The sequence below is a fragment of the Pteropus medius genome, unplaced genomic scaffold, assembly GCF_902729225.1.
Source record: "Pteropus medius unplaced genomic scaffold, Ma_sr-lr_union100, whole genome shotgun sequence".
NCBI lineage: Eukaryota > Metazoa > Chordata > Mammalia > Chiroptera > Pteropodidae > Pteropus > Pteropus medius.
In genome coordinates, this window is record NW_024340696.1 from 10,010,591 (window position 1) to 10,032,829 (window position 22,239).

Sequence of the window (22,239 nt, forward strand, 5' to 3'; positions counted from 1 at the left end):
TTGTGTATTTAAATTGGATTTTGTATTAAATAACTATTTTAATGGATTAGCCTCTTTTTCATAGTATGCAAAGCAACTTGATGGCATGAGGGGAGGGGAAAGCCTTTAAGCCCAATAAGTTCTTTTACCCTATCAAATGTTCACTGATGCTTTCAGAAATAGCTAGAGCCCCCAAAAGTAACTATCAGAAACCTAAACAGGGCAGAAACCCACTATGGGTTTCTGTCATACCTGACTGTATTGCCTTCTGAAATGAAGAACCAGAACTAACTTATAGGCCCAGTTTGATGGAGCGTCGCTTATTTATTGGAGTTAGTGGCAATAGTTGTATGTCACCATTTTTAGGTTTGTCTTATCTGAACAAAACACTGAGAACCTTTAAGTGCAACATCTAAAAAGCAAACTTGCAATTGAAGTAACACTATTGTTTTCTGTCTTTCTCATTCACGTTGCCTTTGCTTTTTAAAGCACTGTCTTCCTTCTGCTCACAGCAGAACTTTGGTCAGGGCTCAGTCAGGGAAGAAAATTTAGTAAAGTGCCAAATTGTTTTTCTTGACTTTTATTTCCAAAGCTTGGTAAGCTGACACTTCTGTTGAGTATTTAAGAATTTACTTAAATCAGTAACATAGTTTTGAAGTTTTGTTACTTGGTATGAATTATCTTTCAAGATTTATGAATTTTTTATGAAAGAAAATATTTCACTTGCCGAATGTCACAAGGAAAAACTACAAACTTTAATAAAGTTTGTTTTGGGAATTGAAATGTAAAAACCCAAAATTTGTTAACATGGCAATTTTACTTTTACTATTATGTAAATGAACTTAGTTTTACATATTAAATATAGGCCAATAAAGGGTTTTAAGTTACCAAAAAAAAATCATAATTATTGACTAAGGCCAGTATGTTGACAAAAGTGCATTTCATTTTTTTTTTCATTCTTTTCTAGTGGTACAATTTGGTTGTTCAGTTTTACATTTACTAGGTAGTTACGACCTTGTACTTTACTAGGTGTGGCAATATAGATATAACCTCTTGTTTGAAATTTAGTTCTAAAGACCAGAGTTTGACTGATTTTTGTTTAGGAAGCACTTACAGTCCTTAAATTTTATCCAGTTCTAGAACTGTGGGGGAGATTCTGTCATTGTTTTTATAAAAAGGAAAAACATGGGGGTATTTTTTGGAAATTTCTCTGCGTCTGGCAATACAGAAATGAAGAGTGCTTGGACATGTAAGATCAGCTATGCCAAGAGTCTGCATATTAGGATTCCAAAAGTTAGTTCAGATTTCTAACTTTATGCTTCTTGTTCAGCTATGTTTACAAAAGGAATTACCAAATATTCACACAGAATCATATTAAAAACTAAAAATTCATATATATCTACAGCAGTTAGAATATTAGAAAATGTTTTATTCTAATGAGAAGTAATCCTTTTTATGTTTAAAGGTCAGAGAATTTCTAAGGGAAAAAATCTTAGAAATAACTGCAGTAGGAGCAATTATAATAGACATGATGGCCTTAATGTGCTTTGTGGCAATTTTCAGCAAGGTAGGGCTGTGTGTGTGTGTGTGTTACAATGCTAAAATAAAGATAATTTCTCATGTGCATTCATGTGGTTTTGTTTTGTTGTTTATGGGAACACTACTATAGACATTATCAAAACACTACCCAAAGGTAGCACTTCAGGAAAAATTCTATACCTCTATATTCTCTATATTTTAAAACCTATCCTACATAGTACTACTTGTGCCTCTTAGATGGTTTTGTTGATAACTATAATATTTAAAAAAAACCTTACACAGCTTGAAAATGATACTTGAGAGGATAACAAAATCTGAATTAAAGCCAGCTGACTTTAAGGAAATTTTAGCTTCAATGAGAAAAAACAGGAAACACATACTTGTGACCAACCTATGAAAATATAACCTTGCTACATATAGGTGTATATAAGAAAATGATTCATGATAACCCTTTTTTCATTACGAGTTTTAAAGAAATATTTGAAGCTGATTTTAAAATGTAAGATTAACATTTAATCACATTTGAATGCAAATTCTAAATTGTGTACCCAATATTCTAAGATAGTTTCTTTATAATCATAATACTGTTCCTCATTTTTTTCCTTCTTGATTTTTAGCTTTTCTGAATCACAATGCTTAGCCTCGACTAGTTTTCTTTATATTAGGCTTTCTAGAAATAAGTCAAAAGGAGGTAATGTTGCTAACAGAACAAAAGGTAATTCTTTGAACTTAATTTGCATGGCAACTTTGTGCTCATTGTAATTAAATTTGGTTAATCAACTAGTTTTCTTTAGTGCTATCTATGTTTAGCTCATAAAAAAATGTTCTTGAGCCCTGGACTCCTTCTGAAATATATTTATGTTAGAACAGGACAGTGGGTGGTTAAAGGAATTCTCACACATATTTGAGGATTTTTAAAATGTTTCATTTGCCTCTTAAAAATGGATCCCTCATGTTTGCAGTAAGTCCCCCAAAAGACCAGGGAGGACATGCAGTTAAGTGTATGTACTAGGATGGCTCTTCCGTGCATTGTTGACGTTTACTTTGAAATGGTATTGGCCAAATAACATAAAATTAAGTAGCTATTTTAAATAAATTCTGAATGAAAGTAGCAGATGGAGGCGTGTTTTTTGAGATCCTTTTATTTTTTAAAGGATTGTTTTAAAATTTTAAACTACAAAACAGATTCCATACATTCTGCCATAAATAAAAACAAACAATAAGGCAGGACTCTACGTAAGCAAACCGAGAACGACTGTTTTCAGAAAATGTGATAAAATGCTTTACAATCATAAGCCATCCAGTTTTTAAAATAAAACTGTTGAAAACTCACAAGCCTTCAAGCGGCACATACAAGACACCCTTGAAGAGGGAACAAAATGTGGTTCTGCCATTTTGTACTGTTCTCACATTTTTGAAAAACTAATTTTGTTTAGAGCATAGGTCTGTTTCATATTCTAAAATTCACACAGGTTGGTTTGTTTATTTCTCAAGAACCATATGATAGAGGCACCAATGACAATACAACTTTGTTTCCAAGAACCAAATGCTTGTAACAAAGCACTGTCTCTTTCAAACATATGACTTAAGAGGCAAAAAGGGAATCCTGGATAAGAGTTTTCTTTCAGAGGCAGGTTTTGAGCCTGCTTCACCGAATTCGCTTCTGCTGCCGTGCCCTGTAAATGTCATGAACCGGGGGGACGACGGCCCCCTTTTCCTCATCCTCATCTGAATCCTCGTTGGGCCTTTTGACAGCCTTGGTGAGTACTGCATTACTCTCTACCGGGCCATTGCCTTCTACAGCCAGCTCTGGGGCTCCGCCAGTAATGATCCTCACAGCTTCCTCCACGGCTATTGAAACAAAACAGAAAGGGCTGTTGGAAGGTGCTGAAAATTACATTGCTATGAAAGAACATGCACACACACTTTCAGATACTTTATAGTTAATCTCAAGCCTACTGTTAGCACAGCATGGATGGTACTACTGGCACTAAATAATTAACGGAAAAGACAAAATCTGCTGTTAAAATTAATAAAATTGTTTTCATAAGCCAAGTCTGATAGTGCATGATTAGAAACGATAAGCTTTTAGGACATTTTACTTAGAGGAATCAGAATATGAACAAGTATCTGTGCCAAAGAGGGTTTGGATCACTCCTAGGTTTCTTCGTACTTCTACAAGGCGGCTAGCTGGTTTTGGAAACTTCAGTGGCAAAGAATAACAGTCTTTCCTGAATAGTAGACAACAACGTGAATTCCACTCTAAGAAAAGGCACTTTTATCTCTTACTATTTGGTATCTTGCATCTTCGGAAAATTTCCATCAGTTCATCCACTTGTACAAAGGGACCCTATTTTGACACGAATAAAATTTAATTTTCTTAAATTTTTTATTTTTCAATTACAGTTGATATTCAATATTGTATTAGTTTCAAGTATATAGCACAGTGGTTAGACATGTATATAACTTATGTGGTGATCTCCCCATAAGACTAATACCCGCCTGACATCATACATTGTTATAATACTATTGACTATATTCCCTATGCTGTACTTTACATCCCCATGATTGTTTTGTAACTTAATCAGTTTGTACTTCTTAATCTCTTCACCTTTTTCACCCATCCCTCCAATCCCCCTCCAGTCTGGCAACTATCAGTTTGTTCTCTGTATCTATGAGTTTGCTTCTGTTTTGTTTGTTCATTTATTTTGTTCTTTAGATTCCACATATAAGTGAAATCATATGGTATTCGTCTTTCTCTGTCTGACTTACTTAGCATAATACCCTCTAGAGCTATTTATATTGTCACAAATTGTAAGATTTCATTCTTTTTTACGGCCAAGTAATATATATGCCGCCTCTATTTTATCCAATCCTCTGTTGATGGACACAGGTTGCTTCCATATCTTGGCTATTGTAAATAATGCTGCAGTGAACATAGGGATACATGTATCTTTTTCAAATAAGTGTTTTGGATTTCTTCAGATAAATACCCAGAAGTGGCATTGCTGGGTCATATGGTAGTTCTATTTTTAATTTTTTGAGGAACCTCCACACTGTTTCCCGTAGTGGCTGCACCAATTTGCAGTCCCATCAACAGTGCATGAAGGTTCCCTTTTCTCCACATCATCACCAGCATTTGTTTGTTGATTTATTGTTACTAGCCATTCTGACAGGTGTGAAGTGATAGCTCACTGTGGTTTTAATTTACATTTCTCTAATGATTAGTGATGTTGACACAAATAAATTTTAATACCCAATAATCTGACAAATTAAAACAGCACTACTTTATATTTCCCACAATACAAGAGGAAAAGCAGTCAGTTACTATAATCTATAGACCAAGTATCTACCATGAACATAGTCAACAAACCTGAAAACAGATAGGAGGAGGGAGAAGTTTCATTAAAACGACAGCAGCAGGTGGTACTGGAAATACTCCACCAGGGACAGGGTGTAAGCCTGGAGCTGTAAGAGAAAGAAAAGTAGGGGTCAGATGGAATGGCAGAATTTCTATACCTTTAAGAGCTAAAATAAACAATTTGTACATAAAGATGTACTTTATGTACATAGATGTCTGGCAGAATTTCTATACATTTAAGAGCTAAAATAAACAATTTGTACATAAAGATGTACTTTATGTACATAGATGTCTGGCAGAATTTCTATACATTTAAGAGCTAAAATAAACAATTTGTACATAAAGATGTACTTTATGTACATAGATGTCTATGTTACTTTGTTCTGGATGTTTTAAATTGCTTTTAGTGCTTTACATGTTTGACCAAACTCAAGTGGGTGACACACTGAGAGCAGTCTCAACCCCATGGCCAATGGGAGGCAAGTGTAAACAACAACAACAAACAAGTGACCTTGCATAATACAACCCAGGGGCTGAACTAACGTCTATTTTTGTCAAAGACCATTCCTAAGCCATTCCTAAGAACAAATGAGTCATTCGTTCAGCAATCCTGTTTAAAGTTAGTTATTCAACAACATACTTAATCATTAAAGGCCTGGTTCAAATAGGATCTAGAGGGTTTACTACTCATTAGTAAGTATAAATAATACCAAATAATATCAGTGAAGTAAGTTTCCAGCTGTATAGGTAATCTGTATATAGCAGCATGTCTGAAAACTGTTCAAGTATCACTGCCAAAATGGGTTACTGAAATCTGGATTAATGAGGTTTTTTTTTGACATTTTTAATGTGGTTCAAAGATTATAGTCAAGTCACTTGTCATAGTGACCCTAGTCTGATAATTAACCTACAATGGAAAGGACACATTACTCTCCCCACCCCTCTCCACCCCATCTCTGATTTAAATCAATAAACAAACTGAGGTCTCAGTACTGGATCTAAAGTCATGGCTTACGTGCTAAGTGTCGTGGCTGAAATGGAATCATCTGCTGGGTATCTGGTTTAGGGTATTCTGGTTTTCTATCCACTTCATCTTTCAGAACAGGCACTATAGAAGGAGCTACAACTGGGTCTGGAATTATAGCTGCTAGTTTAGCACGGGAGACATCCTGAAAATGCAGAACAGAAGAATCCTAAACCTGAAAAAGGGACTTACAGAGTATAATTGTGCAATTCTACAATTCTGAGGCTACACTGAATAATTGGGTTAAAACCACAGAAAGAGAGAATGAAGAGGGAATACACAAGAACTTGATGATGGTAATGATTGTTAAATACTTAACAAGGAAAGCTAGAAGACTCAAAAGATTTGGTGTTTTATAACATTACCGGACCCCAGTTAAGAATGATTTAGACACAGTGTTGCCACATAGGACATTTGTCAGATTGATAGATACAAGCTTTGTGGGTAAATATATGACTGAGCACCAATTAGAGAGTAGGGTAGTTTGGAAGAAAATCTGCAATTTAGGTATTTTTCCGACACCTGCCCCCATCCACTGAATTGAATATCTATCAGCTTAAGTGAAGCACTGAATTGAGGTCTTGCCGAAAGCTAAAATAAAGTTTATCATCATTTACACTAGTTAATAAGAGTTTGCTAATGAAATAAAAAATTATTCCCAACATACTATTACAGGGAGAAGGAACACTTATTGAGTAGCCATTATTTGTAAGACAATTTTAACCATTTATTCCCTCTTTGATGAGGCAAATAATAACATCTCCATTTTAGAGAAGGAACTGAAGCTCAAAAAGGTTCTGATATTTCCAAGATTATACAGCCAAGAAGTAGAGAGAGGACTGGGAGCACAGGCCTCTCTGCCCTCAAACCCATCCACTGTCATTTTAGTATAGCAATGCCCTGCCAGGGCTGGGAACGACTCTCCAAAGGCAGCAATACAGCCACCTATTAGCAGAGATCCTACCCCAAAGAAATTTCTCTGCTATAAGCCAACCTGTATCAACCTGTCTGTCTAGAACCCTTTTTGCCTTCAAGAGATACAAGGATATTTCACTTTTTCAAAATAGCTTATGTACGATTGGTGACAACAAATGCAGTTGGTGGCAAATCTAAACGAGTAGGCCCATTGGGAATCACTTTTTCTTCACTTTCCCTCTCTCACTAACATGTTATACACAAAGAAGCACAAAAGAGTAGAAATAGAAATAGAAGATGGAAAACTCATATTCAAGAAGCGGTTCTACTTGGAAATAGTAAGCTCTTTATTTTCATTAACTTCTTTAATTTCCATTTTCATCTCGGCAAAGTTGAAGCAGTCTTTTCTAATAAATTGATAGGTCTAAAATGTCTGGCTTTTTGTTGAGAAACAGTTAAACTAGAAGCAAAAGCTGTTCAGCCCTGAGCAGTAACCCCTTAGCTCAGAATAGGAATCTGGGACTGGTACAGAACTGGAGCTTCCATTAATAAAAAGGTCCAAAGTCTAACTATGGGTAATTTTTCTCGAACATTTTAATCTGGGTTGGACACCAGACCAGTGAGACCCAGGCCAAAAGAGGGCAGTGAAGACCAGAGAATGAAGGTAAGGAACACTCTAATGCTGGCTGGGTGATGGGGACCCAAGACTCTCGTGGACTTAGCTTCCCTTTGGATTTCCATCTCAGTCTTAGTTAATATGACACAGAAAAATCAAGAAATGATAGAACAATGGTTTTCTCAGCAAGGCCTATTTCTGGGGCTGCATAAACATTAATACTTCTTCCTGGTCTGAACAGATTCAGGTAGTCAGACTTGTCCCCCAACAACTCAGTGGTCAGAGGGGTTCCATTCCTAGATAAGCTAATTTCCTCCAGGGCCCCACTGAAGGAGTGCCACTTTAAAGGTAGAGTTCTCTCAAAGAAATTTGTGGATTTAACAAGCTGTAATGCTCTTTCATTATACCTACAAATATGTAACAGGAACTACATTTGGTTTAAGATCTCCTGTCAAAATACGTTCATCAGTTTTAAGAACTATTAGGAAAAAATGCAATATCTAAGATGACATTCAGATTTCCTTTTGTTTTCCTCCCCTCTCCAACACCTCCATCTATCTGCCTACCAGATATAAGACGTTTACAATTTCAGGGAAAGAACTGAAAGCATTTGTTAAATCTCATTTTAATTTTCATTTTGTTCAGTACTTTTGACACCCAATGTTTCATAAACCCAAGGAAAATTCCTGATTTTTGTTTCTTGTTTTCTGTAAATCTACTCTAAAACTAGATTAATTTCTATTTCAGAATTTACTTTAGAGTGAGGTTTATCCATGAACTATTCTAAAACACTAGAAAAGGACACTACACACATCTTGATCTTAAGTACATACCTTATATCCAAGTGCTTTTAATTCACTTGCAGAGCAAGGATACAAATCCATGAACTTGTATCTATCTACTAGTAAAGCTGTTTCTTTGCCTTCATACTCTTCTTTGAATGCTGTAAACCGTCTTTTCTCCACTTTGAGTATACTGGCTAGATCACCAATATTACTTTCAAAAGCTAGAAATCGGGCCCAGATTTCTCTGTAAGAAAATAAATACAATCAATACTTAATTATTCTGGGTTTGGGGCAGGGGGTCCATTTACAAACAAGCCTTAAGTTTCCCCTCTTCCTTTTTTTAAATTATAAAAGTCTCTTCTTTATTATAAGGATTTCCAAACTATAGAAAAATAGAATAGTATAACAAATACCTACCTATATACATCATTACCTAGATTTAATCAGTGTTAATATTTTGCCATATTTGCTTCATCTTATTTTTGCTTAAGTATCTGAAAGTAAATTATAGACATCATAACATTTCATCTTAAATACTTCTGTCCTAATGCCCTTTCAGTTTTTACTTATTTAGCATATCTCCCTATCATTTGTGGTCAATAAGAGAGATATTTATCCTAGAGAGGGTAAACTCTAGGTGGAAGAGCTGAAAAATGAACCTGGACAGATTTCCAATTTCTCCTGAATTAATGTGGCTTTACCATTTTGCTGAGTGATATGAATTAAAATGTAGAATACATTCTTTGTTCAATGTACGGATAAAAATATAAGTGCTCTCTATTTTTACCCATTGATATGGATTATTGGAGATAAATTTGGGCCTCACTGCTACTTTAATAGCCAAACTCTACTTAAGTGTCATTAAGCACCTTTGTACCAAAGTAATATACTGAGGATCTATTATACACCAATTATAAGACTATCATGAAAATCCTACATTTGCAGATACTATTGTTATTTGATGAGAAAGTACGAGTTGGCAAGGTTTTGAGATCTGGCCAAGGTGTAGTTGGCTAAGCTGGAATTTGAACGCACCCCAAGACTCCAGAGTCTTACTATTCCCACTGTACCACTATTCCGTGTTGTTCCTGTCTGGTAAAAATGACAGTCAAAACCATAAATCAGGGATATAATGTGTCAAAGAAACTTTCAATAGTCTTTGCTCTTGAGTAAGGGAGGTAAACATCTCAGTACACTTTTCAATGTGTCCATATCAATTTCTAGGAATATAGTAAACTAGTAAAATATATTAAAATAAATAATAAATTCCTACGGTATCTCTCAAAACAATTCTAATCGGTATGCAAAAACTAAAAAAAAATTAAACAGGTAGGAAAATATTGCAGGTAGGAATCTATTAAGTTAAGCTTCAAGAGAGAAGGAGAGAACTTTCTCCTGAAACTTATACTCAACCAGCAAACTTTCATCCCATAGATCACAATTTAAGTATTCAAGCCACCATTAGAACCTGACCGACAAATTTTCACAATGGCTTACCCTGACTTTTCAGGAGGAAGGCTTCCAGATGTTAAAACTCGTTCAAATAAAACTCGGGTATTATTGTCCTCTAGGATAATAAAGTTTTTAAATATTAAAAAATTCAGTTTTACAATTCAACAGTATATTTGCACAGGCATTATCTCATTTAATCCTATGTAGAAAGGTAATTATTATTACACCCAATTTTTATAGATGAGGAAACTTGAAGTTCAAAAATGTTAAATGAGTTTACCTGGCTCGCTGTTACTGAGAACAGAGCTATAACTAGAAGCCAGGTAGTTCAGCCTACCTCAGTATATTGTAGTTATAATATCAAATGATTTATAACAATGTGATATCTGAACCAGGCATCCCATTTTCCTTTTAAAAATAATAAAGTTATGTATCTGCTGCCATTATAAGTGTCAGACTATTGATATTTTTTAAATACACTGACTGTGAAGCATGGCAAGCTCAAATTTAGACATAGTTAAGTTTCTTATTTTACATCACCAGGACTACACTATATTTAGCTTTAAATTCTCGTATAGGTATGATAGATCTAGATTGGCAGATAAATATGCAAAGGAAAAGTGAATTAATAATGGTCACCAAAAATGGATTAAAACTTGAGTGTTGAGAGGTCCTCTATAGCTTGAAGTGGGAAAATGATACTTTTTGCTAAGTTCTAAGGGATCTATTAAAATTTAAGACTACAGCGGTAAATTTACTAACAATAATTAAATAATATATTTAAAATGAGTGCATTTATGGTATATAAATTACACCTCAATAAAGTTGTTTTTAAAAAAAATCCAGCAGAGTGGTTGCATTTATTGCTTCAGGGCAGTTATTCAATTTTACTATATGTCCACATACAAAGTAAAACCAAGAGATTAAAATGGTACTAAATATGTATTTAAAATGTACTGAATGTATTCTGTATTGCTCCAAAGAAGATGGCATCATATTCATGGTTTTCATCTTAAACTTTAAAATACTGATTTAAAAAATAAGTAAATCTTGCATTTTATTCTTTTGCTTTGTTCCAAGCTTTGCTCCAGACACACTTTTTACCATTCCACATAACTGCTTATTATATGCTGTGTTCTCTGCCAGGAATAACGTATTTTCCTATATCTTTACCTGGCTAACTAATGCTCACCCTTCAAGACCCATCTCATGTCCCTTTTCTATGACATCTTCTAGAAAAGCGCTGTCCAAAAGAAACATAATGCAAGCAATATATGTAATTTAAATTTTTTGCTAGCCACATTTAAAAGAGTAAAAACAGAAAAATTAGCTTTAATTATTTTATTTAACCCAGTAGATCTAAATTATTATCATTTCAACATATAATCAATATGAAAAATTAAGATATTTTATATTCTTTTTTTCATACTAACTCTGAAATCTGTTATGTATTTTACACTGTACCACATTTCATTTTGGCCTAGCCACATTTCAAGTGCTCAATACTCACTAGTCTACTGGCTGCCATAATTGCACAGCACCACTGCAGAACTTAAACTCTCCTCTCTGTGCTTCCAAAGTACTTCATTCAGGACTCTGTTACAGTGTTTAGTTTTTTTTCACAACTGCTACAATCACCATAAATGGTTAACATTTATAGTATGCTTACCATATTCCACATATAAGACAACACATGCAAAAACTTATATAAACCTCTCAACAACTATATGAAATGTAGTCTTTCTATGACCATTCTGCTGATGAGAAACCTGAAACAAGTTTATACACCTAACCCCAGAACTCTAGCTGCAATGAAGTACCAAATGATGATGTAATTATGTTTACACATTTGATTCTCTCATGAGAATGCTCTGAGAGGAAGAATGAAGTTCTATTCACATTTGTATTTCCAAACACTAGCAATCAGAAGGTACTGAATAAATGATGAATAGATGAGTAGATGTATAAATGAATGAGTGAACTAAGACACAGATTTTCGAAGACAATAATGCTGACATCAGCTATCAACCTCATTTTTAGAATAGCAAATATATATGCTAGTAACTATTCTAAAAACCAAGCAAAATAAAATTGGTGAGGAACATTAATTTCATATAAAAAAAAAAATGTTTAATTAAGTGCTCCACTGTCTCACTTTTTGGAGTTAAGTCCTTTTCCAGAGTGTAGAATCACTAAGCTGAAATACAAAATCATATTTAAGCTTTATTCTTTTCTACTATTTGGGTATACAGAATGCTATATATTTTTAAAAATATCATTAAAATCATTGATATATACCTGTGATATTTAATTCTATAATCATTTACATGGCACATAATTGTAAATTTCTTTCTTAAACCAATTTTTATAACAGATCACTTTAGTCAAGAAATCACATCTCCTGGGCTATGGATAACTAGACTAAATGAGATATATACATGTATATATGAATCCCTTAGCACAGTGCCTAGTATAAAGTAGGAACTCAATAAAGGATGGCCATTACTATTATCACAACAGGATAAGGAAATAAAAATAAAAATGGTAATAAACATAATCTTTGTTTTTGAAATATCTTCTCCAGTAGCCTCACATCATTTTATTTTACTACTTGGGCATCTTTGAGTTTTGGTGGCTAGAGACTTCTTTTGTTTGTCCTGTCCTATCACCCCTCGCCATTTCCTCCAGGCTGTACACAAGAGATGATTTGCCCAGAGTCATCAGGGATGAGCATCAACAACTCTGTGTTCCCGACTCTAAATCTGTGGCTTTATCCTACTACTTATGGGATTTTATTGATGATGCATTAACCATTCTGCAGAGTCAAAAGCCTCCTACCATTACTCAATAAATATAAGTTCATGGTTGATAGGCCACAAATATTTCTTGAGTGCCTATCAAGTGCCTGGTTCTGGTATGATGACATAATAATAATACACTCAAGAAGGAAAAAAACCACCAACATAATTTCAGAGAATGATATTAATGATTTAATATTATGTAACCATTATAGATCTAGAATCTACTTACCATTGAGGTGAGAAAGATAGTCAATATAGGCCAGAACATATTCTGGAATGTCTCCATATTTCTTTAGCCCCAGCTCAAAAATCTTAAAGGCAACAGATTTGTCCTAGAAGTAGAGAGAGGAAAATACTGATTTCCATGAAATATCAGACAAGATATTCAAAAGGATATTAAAACTATAACACTTAAATATGACAAGATACATTAAGAATGAAAATGGAAATTAAAAACATGCTAAACAAAAATTGCAGAGCTAAAAACCATTCAAGGGGGTTTAGATTCAGAAATATGGTGTTTAATAAAGCATAAATTAGAATTAGCAGGCAGTGGGGATTTAGATGATGTTCCATGTAACTGTACACAGATACACTTAGACTTCCCTTATGACATGAACAATTAAAGCTTAATGACAGAAACTAGGACTACTTTTCTTTTAATGAATGTATGTCAGATGATGGAAATTATTTTACCTTTGTATTTTATTTCAGTACTTACCTTACTACAGTAATACTCCATAAGTGCTGCAGTAACATAGACATGGTGGCGGGTTCTGGTATCTTCTCTCGCTTTTTTAAATATCATTCTTCCGGATTTGATACCTTCTGCTCTCCTTGCAAATTTCATGTACTGGATATATACCTACACACAAAAAAGCACTTGTTTTCAATAACTTAGCAGAATTCGATCCCTGTAGCATCTAATACGGGCTCACCTTATTCCTATACAAATAGGTTTTCTGTATAAGAATTAAGCAATCTTGACTACCCAAGAAATCAGAAATTAAGATTATAGATATTGTACTACTTAAATCCACAAGCAAAATTTTTCTAGTATTAAAGAGGCATGCAAATTAATTTTTAAATATTGAGATATAATTCACATACCATGAAATTTGCCATTTCAAGTATACAATTTGTTAAATTTTTTTTAGTATATTTACAAGGTTGTACAATCAACACTACTCTTTAATTCCGGATCATACAAATTAAATTTTAAGGAGGAAATAAAAGTACAACTACTGTAAAACACTCCATTAATGAATGCTAATACCTAGAGAACTCATTTTTATCTAATACAAGCATGTTTAACAACATATGTTTAACTTCACATTTTCTTGGTTTATTGCTTTAAAAGCCCACTACTCTATTTTCCAGGGACAATATAACCTTATTGATAAACTATGAGCCATTTTATACTCAGGCCAACACAAATGAGTATGCAATATTTGTTCAACAAACAAATGTCTCTGGATGATAAGTAGGATGATTATGAGCAGGGTCCTGACTTGCCTGGTTTTGATGATATCAAACTATGTTGCCCAATTCTGATAAATGAATGGATAAATGAACTATGAGTTCCTAGAGGGAAGAAATTTTAACTAATATGTCACTACACTGCTAGAATCTATAAATGCTATTAATTAGAGCAGCATTAATAAATGCCAGCAATTAGGGCAGTGGAATGCCAGTATAAACAAGCAAGAAGGCAGTATACTTGTAGCTGCCTTGAAGCAAAGGGTCTAGATCCCCATGCATTGGCCTGTCCTCCTCCCCTTCTAATAAAATATCCACCTTAGTTTTACAGAAACTCGGGTCTTTAAAAAGCACTATTACAGAGCAGAATTTAGGATAAATTGAGTTCCTGTCCAATCCCTTTCAGGATGCTGGTTTCTACTGCCTCCATTTATTTAATAAGAAATATTTATTAAGCAACAATTATGTGGCATAAATGCCTTCAAACCATGATCACAAGGAAGGTGTTAGATAGAGAAAACCCCACTGCAGCTGTTTCATATTGCTGCATTGAAAAAAAAATCAAGCAGAGAACAGGTCAGTAATTGCCAGGGGTTAGGAGAGAGGAAGGTTGACTACAAAGTGGTCACATGAAGGAATTTTTGGGAGTGATCAAAGTGTTTTATATCTTAATTGATGGTGGTCCCATGACTCAATGTTACCGGTCAAGACATAGAACTATACAATAAGAACAGTGAATTTTATTGCATGTAAATAATTTTTTGTTGTTATTAAAGCAGACTGCAAAGGTGGGAAAGAGATTCATAAAGTTACTCACCAAGGTGGGGTCAATATCCTCAATGGCCAGAAGTCTGTTATATATACTGTGAACTTTCTCATACTTCATGCGACTCTAAGGTGGTAGAGAAGAAGTGGATATAAATATATACTGTAAACAAGCAGGATTTGAGCTCTGAGGAATCCAGAGGCTGCACCCCCAACGGCACCTGCTTTGAGCATAAACATAATAAGCTGAAGCCTAATAAGCATTCATTTTGCATCATCTCAGTCTACCAAAAGCAATACGCTCAGCAAGATGCAGCCAGCAAAAAAAAAAAAATCAGTGCTGCAGTAAAAAATCCAATTATAAGAAAGTTCTAAATATTCTTACTCACCTCTTCATAATCTGCATATGCAAAATAAAGAAGCATATTCTTCTTTAATAAAGTGCTTATGGCTCTTTCATATATATTAGCAGCTTCATCACTAAATAATTTGGCATTATTCATATCCTAGGAGAAAAAAGGAAAAGCTCACTCTCAATAACTTTAATATAACTCAGAGAATAAAATACACACTAATTATATACATATATAGGAACACGTATACATTTCTGGATTCTAAAAATATTTCAGAGACTTCTTCCATTATTTTAACAGAAGAATCATAAAGTACTCTAAATGATTCATCACTTTAATACCTTAAAAAACAGCCACTGTATTTTAATTCTGACTAAAGAAGTCTAATCATGTAAGAGTGTCACTAAGATTCATATTGACATAAATTAAAGTTTTCAACACTCATCCTTTATTATCAAAATTCAGAGTTCTATTTTTAACAAATTATTACTATACCAAAACCATGAAAAGACCAAAAGGAAGCCAAAGGAATACTTACCCCTTTCTCTGCAAGCAGTTTACTTGATTGCTCAAGATACTGGGCGGCTTCATACCAAATATCAGGGTGATGGCCCAGCACGAGTAGGCACTGTTCATAAGCAAACATAACTAAGGAAGACAGTCACAAAATTCAATTAAAATAAATATTATATATGAAATTATCAATATAAGCATCACAACTAAATTATTAGGCTAAGATAGGGCCCTCAATAATGAATACTAATTAGAAATAAAAAGTTTTAGTGATTTCTTATACCATCATCCACCCAAGCCCCTTCCATCCATCATTTATTAAGTTAATATATATTGAGCACTAACTATATGCTAGGAATGTGAAAGACACTATGAAAACAACAATGAATAAAACTTCCTACACTCAAGAAGTCTGCAGTATATTGAAAAGATCAACATTAAGAAAGCAATTATAAAAAGTAATAAGTATTGTGATGAGGAAAGTACAGCGTACCCTTGAAACTTACAGCAGCAGGACTTAACATAGTTTAGGGACTCAAGAAAGGCTTCACTAAGGAACTGACATCTAAAGCGAAACCTGAAGAAGGGATAGAAGCTGGTCAGATGAAAGAGTAAGTGGAGTGTAGGAAGGACAGAAGTAGATACAAAAATGGTGTAGGAAAAAACAAAAACAAAAACAAAAAACAACCAAACCAAACAAACAAACTAATAAAAACCAGTATTTCCAAAGGCCTATAGGTGAGTGAGCAAGGCAAGATTGAGGAATTTTTAAAGTTCCAAATTCTAGTTCTGGCAGTGGCAGAGTAGTTTATATCAGATTAAATCTCCTGAAAATAAAAATCAAAAACCGTAAAACACAAAAAGAAACTATTTAAAGGCAGTGGAGAATGACCAAAAGATACAGAAACCAGAGATGATTCAGCCTTTAAAAAATTGGAACCACACTAGATGAAAGCCATACTTAATGTGGCTTTTCCCCTCAAAGGCACACCATGTGTGTACAGTTTTGGGATAACTAGACTCAAGTCTTACTGGCTAGAGGTAAGTAACATAGAGTTCTGAGCTACAGGAACAGCAGCAAATTAAGGGGAACCCCCCAAAAGAGAGAGCCACAGAAGGTGGAACATAAAAACCTGGGAATAAACACCCTCAAATCTTTAGTTGACCCCTAGAATCTTTGTATGTAAATGGGAAAGATTACAAAGAGCCCAAGCAGAAAGCAAAACAGGAAGGCTGAAAGAGCTGAACAGATATCTCAGTAGCTGCCCACTGTAATGGAGACCAAGTTTGGAATCTCAGTCCCATCAAGTTAGAGGGTCTAGGTAAATACTCTGTACTTTCCATTATGTCTTAGGAGTAAAGACTATGTCCCAGACTAAGAGATTTACCTTGAGATTAAGGGTAAAACTAAAAATCATCTTAAAAGTATAAAACCAGCCATCATAAGGTCCAGGTGATCTGCCAATAATTTAACTGCCTGCTAAAATAAAACTCAATATTTTTTGGAGGAAGATAACAAAATCAAGTCTACAATGTATCATTGGTGTATCTGTACAAAGTCCAAAAGAAAAATTTAAATGTCAAGATTTGTGACAAAACAGGAAAATGTGACCCATAGTCAAGAGAAAAAGAAACCAATCCCATGATGGCCTAGATGTTGAAATTAGCATGTGAGGATTTTATAACTACTGTTATAAATATGTTCAAGGATTTAAGAAAAAGATAGTAATGGACACAGAATTGCAAAAGAGAAAAGGAAACTATAAAAAAAGAACCATAAAAAAATACAAATATTTCTAGAATGAAAATTTATAGAACTAAAAAGTAAAATATCTGAAATGAAGAACTCACTAGATGGGCTTAACAACAGATTGGATATATAAAATAAAGGTCAGTGAACATGGAGATAGATCTATAGAAATTTTCAGTCTGAAGAGCATAGAAGAAAAAAAGATTAGGGTTAAAAAATAATTTTGCTAACTTATGGAATAATATCAAGTGGCCTAACATACATGTAATTGGAGTTCCAAGAGAGTTAATCTTATTACCTCTTTTTGTTATAAGGGTCTGATCTTCTGTACGAAGAGGGTTGCTCTTTTCCCACTGTATGTATTTCTTCCACATGTCCACCTGCTGAGCTTCTTGAGGAGTATTCTGAGGAGGCACCGAGGGAGCATTGCGGTCCAAACCTTTCATTACCGTCTCATATTCCTAGACAACAGGCATTTAGAATTCTGTAGTGAGCATGAGAATAACTCAGATATACAGGATGAAGGTGATTAGTTTGGAATACTTTGTTTCTTCCAAATACCATTTTGTTAATATAATCTAAAAACTATTTAAGAGATGGGAGAAAGATAACAGAGGATTACTTACCTAAGAACAGGTTATAAAGACTATGTGAATAGAACATCCCTGGGTCCTCTCTACCAGTGATCTAGGAGGTCACTCTCCAGGACAGAGGAGTTGACAGACCAACATGACAGATGGTCTTGTGCCATCATGACTGCCATCTTTGGAGAAACTATCTGTCTTTTTAAATTTAAATAGTTTATATTACTAGGTTATTTTCCCTAACTTCTCACAGTGTCAATGAATAAAAAGGAATGCACGAGAGATAAAAATCTGTCCCTGAGAGCTGTGTTATTAGACAACAGAGTTGTACAGCATTCAGATATGTACGAGCAAATAGAAGGGAAGGATAAAAACTACTTTATCAATTCTAGTTAGAACCTTGTCCCTATGACATATTTCTATATTTTAAAAAATAATTTCTTCCAAACTTGATTTATTCTATTTTGTCCTTTAACATGTCTGTAAAGAGGTATTTCATTTCAAATACATCATCCACTCAGACAATGTAATTGTCATTAGTTAAAATTGCTCATGATTGAAAATATTGACTGATACCACACAGAGAAAGCTCTTGTGTAAACAACATACTCATAACAATCATTAAAATATGTGGCCTAATAGAATTTCATACCTTTGCTACACGCCTAGCATTCATATAATCTCTACTCCGATCTTCAATCATTTTTTTAGCTAAATGAATATTGATACCCTAAAAAAGAAAGAAAAATATATATTATTTTAAAACTAAGTTTATTTTAATATTATCACAATAGAATTAATTTATTCTTTTATTAAAGTACTTTAAATTCTTTACTTTAAATGATTTTTTTGGTTAGTAAACTAAAGGTTCAATCATATTATGCTTCAGAGATCAAAGAAGGTGTGCTTATGTCTGTTATGAACTGGCAGTAAATTTCCACATACCAGGAATTTCTCAAGATAAGGAATGATTTGGAAAGGATCAATTATTTCATGTAAAATTCTACTAATAAAGAATGATGTACAGATTCATCTGGGTGAATAGTCATGGCTTAGCTCTAAAAGTTCTTTTTTAGCTAGGTCTGCATAACTTGAAAAATAAGTGCAGAGGTACTAACAAGACATAAAAAATATCACTCCTGTCTAGCAGTTTTCTAACAGTAGTCCAAGGATTGCTGATCCCCAAGACCCTTTCGGGGGAAGGGGTGTCAATGAGATGAAAACAATTATCATATAGTACTAAAACGTTATTTGCCTCTCTTACAAATATATAGTGAAGTTTTTCAGAGGCTACATGATTTTCAATATCATAACTGATGAAATTTAGAAGGAGATATAAAAATCTACCTATCTTCTATTAAGCTAGATATTAAAGAAATTTGCAAAAATACAAAACAATGCCACTCTTCTCACTAAGTTTTTTCTTCTTTTGGCAAATACAGTTTGTTTTAATGCTATTTAAGTTAAAATGTAATAGTTTATTATTGTAAACTTTAAATGAATTAGTAAATATCTTAAAAATTAATCAGTTTTAACTCTAATATATTAAATTTGTGGTCTTCGAAAATGTTTTAAATCCCAAGACCAAAATATAAGAGAACCACTGCTTACGCCTACGAGGGGATGGTTTCAATACTCTACATAGTTCTTCCAAATCACAGTGGACATATGAGGAACTTTTTTAATGATGGAGTTTATTTGGCATGCATGTTTACGTATTAGCTCAGTTGGTTAAAGTATATATTAATGAGGCAAAAATCTTGGATTGCAGCTCCAATAGTCACAAATGCAAGCCAATACTCATTGTAACTAGGTAAGAGGTGTATTGCAACTGATTGTTACTATTGGAAAAACAATTCTAAAACGGTACCATTTCATAAGAGATCAATGGCAATGTATGTGTATGATTGTGTGTGTATAGTTTAGCGTTGAATAAAAATGGTTTTGTAAGAATTATAATTCTTCCAGAGTATTCTCTAAAAAATAACTCAACGGTAAAATGAGACTCTCAAAACCTTGCAAAAATATCAGTAGTTCTTTCACTACAATCAGTGTAAAAACAGACATGTGCATCACTGATACCCAGGTACCTGATACAAGAAAGGCTAGAATCCACAAATCCACAATGCATAAAAATTAAAATGGCTTGGTTATAATAACTAGTCTGGCCTGATTTACCTCTTCATACTTGTTATAGTCTCTCCAGAGTTGTTCAATGTTGATCATTGGATTAACACAACCCCGCTGATAAACTCTTCGGACAGCTGTGATTCTCTGATTTTCTGCATAAGATCCAACAGCTTCCCTGGTGTTCAATAAAAAATGCCATCAATTATATTATAGCTAAATCAACTCTGCACACTGAAAAAAAAACTATAAAAATACTTACACGCCTTTTAAGAAATTGATGTAATCTACCCAAATCTAAAAAATAAAATAAAATATTAGTATTTTTCTTGACATTTTCAAATTTATTTATGTATTTATTCAAAAATTTTTAACTCTACCTGATAAGACATAATTTCCATTCCAATTTTATCCAATGCAAAGTCATATGCTTGAGCCATTTTTTCCCTGAAATAAATGAGATGCTTTTTTAAAATTATATTTGTTATCAAAATATATCTACAACTATAATTATAATCATAACTTCTCATCATATGATCAGAACAGCATTTGAACCTTTTGTATATATAAACAAGAATGTAAAGACATCTTCTTTTGTTTAGCTTGTCAGTGTCATTAATTTATATACTTTATTTCTTTTACTGACAGCTTGTGAGCTCCTTAACAATAAAGCCCAGATTTTAACTTATCTTTATATCCTTAAAATTGCCTAATCTTATATGTAGCAGAGCAATATGTGAAAATATCTGATTTAAGGAGGTAAGTTGTATCTGAAGATCTATTAGCTCTGAAGTAAAATTTAGAAAGAACTTCTCTAATATAAGAAAATAAAGGATAATGAGGAAAAGATAGAATTCTATTTATAGAAATACTTGCCTCTTTGTTATATATAAAAATAGCATTTGAGAAGGGCCATTATTTAGATTCAGCAAAGATAGATGGGCAGGTGCAACTCATAGCAGGGAGATTACATAACAAGAATTGTCAAAGATGCCTTGGAATACTAAAGTAGCACATTGCATGGTAACCTGCTAAGAGTGGTGCCATGACAAGTAATAAGATGCTTTTTATTAAATCTGATAAGCCTGTCAACAAAGTGATCTGGTGTGGCGAATGTTCAGAGTTTGAATATAGAAGAGGGGCTTGGATGATTCAGTTCTCCAGAATAAGACTAATGCCAGTGGCTTTTTATAAAAAATATTTTTCCCAAAGTTTACTGACAATCTCTTTCCTCATTTAGTTAAGAGAAGGTGTGAATTACAGAGGGATTAACTGTGTGCCCAGGGAGACCTGCATTCTTAAGATCTTGATTTAACTTACTTGTAACTTGGAAGTTTGCCCTTGGTTTCTCGAACATATGAAAGATAACACTTCCATAAATCAATGTGCAAAACCTTCATAAGGCATCTCTGAAATAGCTATAAGTACAAGAAAATATCAGAACCCACAGGTTAAATTTCACATGTACATGGGTGAAATGGAACGTTAAAAAAATAAGTTTTGCTCCATTCATGAATTTATCTTACAAATCAAAGGCAAATAACAACTACTTCCTCTTTCCTATTTTTAGATAATCAAAATCATTCTCATTATTTTGGTCAGTAGACTATAATCACTTTTGTTTTCTTTCCCAAAATTTTTATTATGAACATTTTCAGGCATACAAAAAAGTTGAATAAGTACAATGAACTCCTATATAATCACTATCTAGATTCAAAAAATTAATATTTTACTATAGTTGCCTCATATATGGTAAGCCCCAAGTTAAACTTCAGCATAATATTCAAAGTATATTTTAATAAGACTCACCTTTTCAACCTTGTCATAATTTTTAGCTTTAATCTAAAGGGAAACAGAAAAATACAGGATTAACATTATTCTTTTTAGAGTGTTAAAATACTACCTCTCAGTTTTTTGACTAATCTTGTAAATTCATCTCTATACCTTCCTATTAATTCTACTAGAAGTTTGAACCCAACATGGACATATGATTGTAAATATGACTTATGCAAATCAATCTTATATTAATAGATTTTCATATATTATGTTGAAATTTTATGAATTTAAAATTTTGTAAAATAGTAAACAAGATGAATACAGATATATAAGGCATAGGCATAGTGCGGCAGGAAGAAATTGCTCATTTTGACTACACAAAAATGTTTGTCACTCAGGCAAACTACTATATTCCAGGCA

General features: G+C 33.5%; 1 protein-coding gene across 1 annotated transcript in view; it reads right to left on the reverse strand.

The window, feature by feature from the left end:
* Positions 1 to 2,644: 2,644 nt before the first annotated feature.
* The window catches only part of CSTF3 (cleavage stimulation factor subunit 3), a 63,085-nt gene continuing 43,490 nt past the window's right edge, over positions 2,645 to 22,239 (reverse strand). The window contains exons 4-21 of the mRNA XM_039866483.1: positions 21,853 to 21,885; positions 21,364 to 21,461; positions 20,424 to 20,490; positions 20,306 to 20,340; positions 20,095 to 20,221; positions 18,569 to 18,646; positions 17,631 to 17,793; positions 15,608 to 15,717; positions 15,106 to 15,222; positions 14,769 to 14,843; positions 13,194 to 13,337; positions 12,702 to 12,804; positions 9,717 to 9,786; positions 8,268 to 8,463; positions 5,895 to 6,048; positions 4,892 to 4,986; positions 3,808 to 3,868; positions 2,645 to 3,369 (exon numbers count right to left, since the gene is read on the reverse strand). Coding sequence (XP_039722417.1) covers positions 3,167 to 3,369; positions 3,808 to 3,868; positions 4,892 to 4,986; positions 5,895 to 6,048; positions 8,268 to 8,463; positions 9,717 to 9,786; positions 12,702 to 12,804; positions 13,194 to 13,337; positions 14,769 to 14,843; positions 15,106 to 15,222; positions 15,608 to 15,717; positions 17,631 to 17,793; positions 18,569 to 18,646; positions 20,095 to 20,221; positions 20,306 to 20,340; positions 20,424 to 20,490; positions 21,364 to 21,461; positions 21,853 to 21,885 — 1,929 coding nt within the window. The 3' untranslated portion in view covers positions 2,645 to 3,166. The remainder of the gene's footprint in view (positions 3,370 to 3,807; positions 3,869 to 4,891; positions 4,987 to 5,894; positions 6,049 to 8,267; positions 8,464 to 9,716; positions 9,787 to 12,701; positions 12,805 to 13,193; positions 13,338 to 14,768; positions 14,844 to 15,105; positions 15,223 to 15,607; positions 15,718 to 17,630; positions 17,794 to 18,568; positions 18,647 to 20,094; positions 20,222 to 20,305; positions 20,341 to 20,423; positions 20,491 to 21,363; positions 21,462 to 21,852; positions 21,886 to 22,239) is intronic.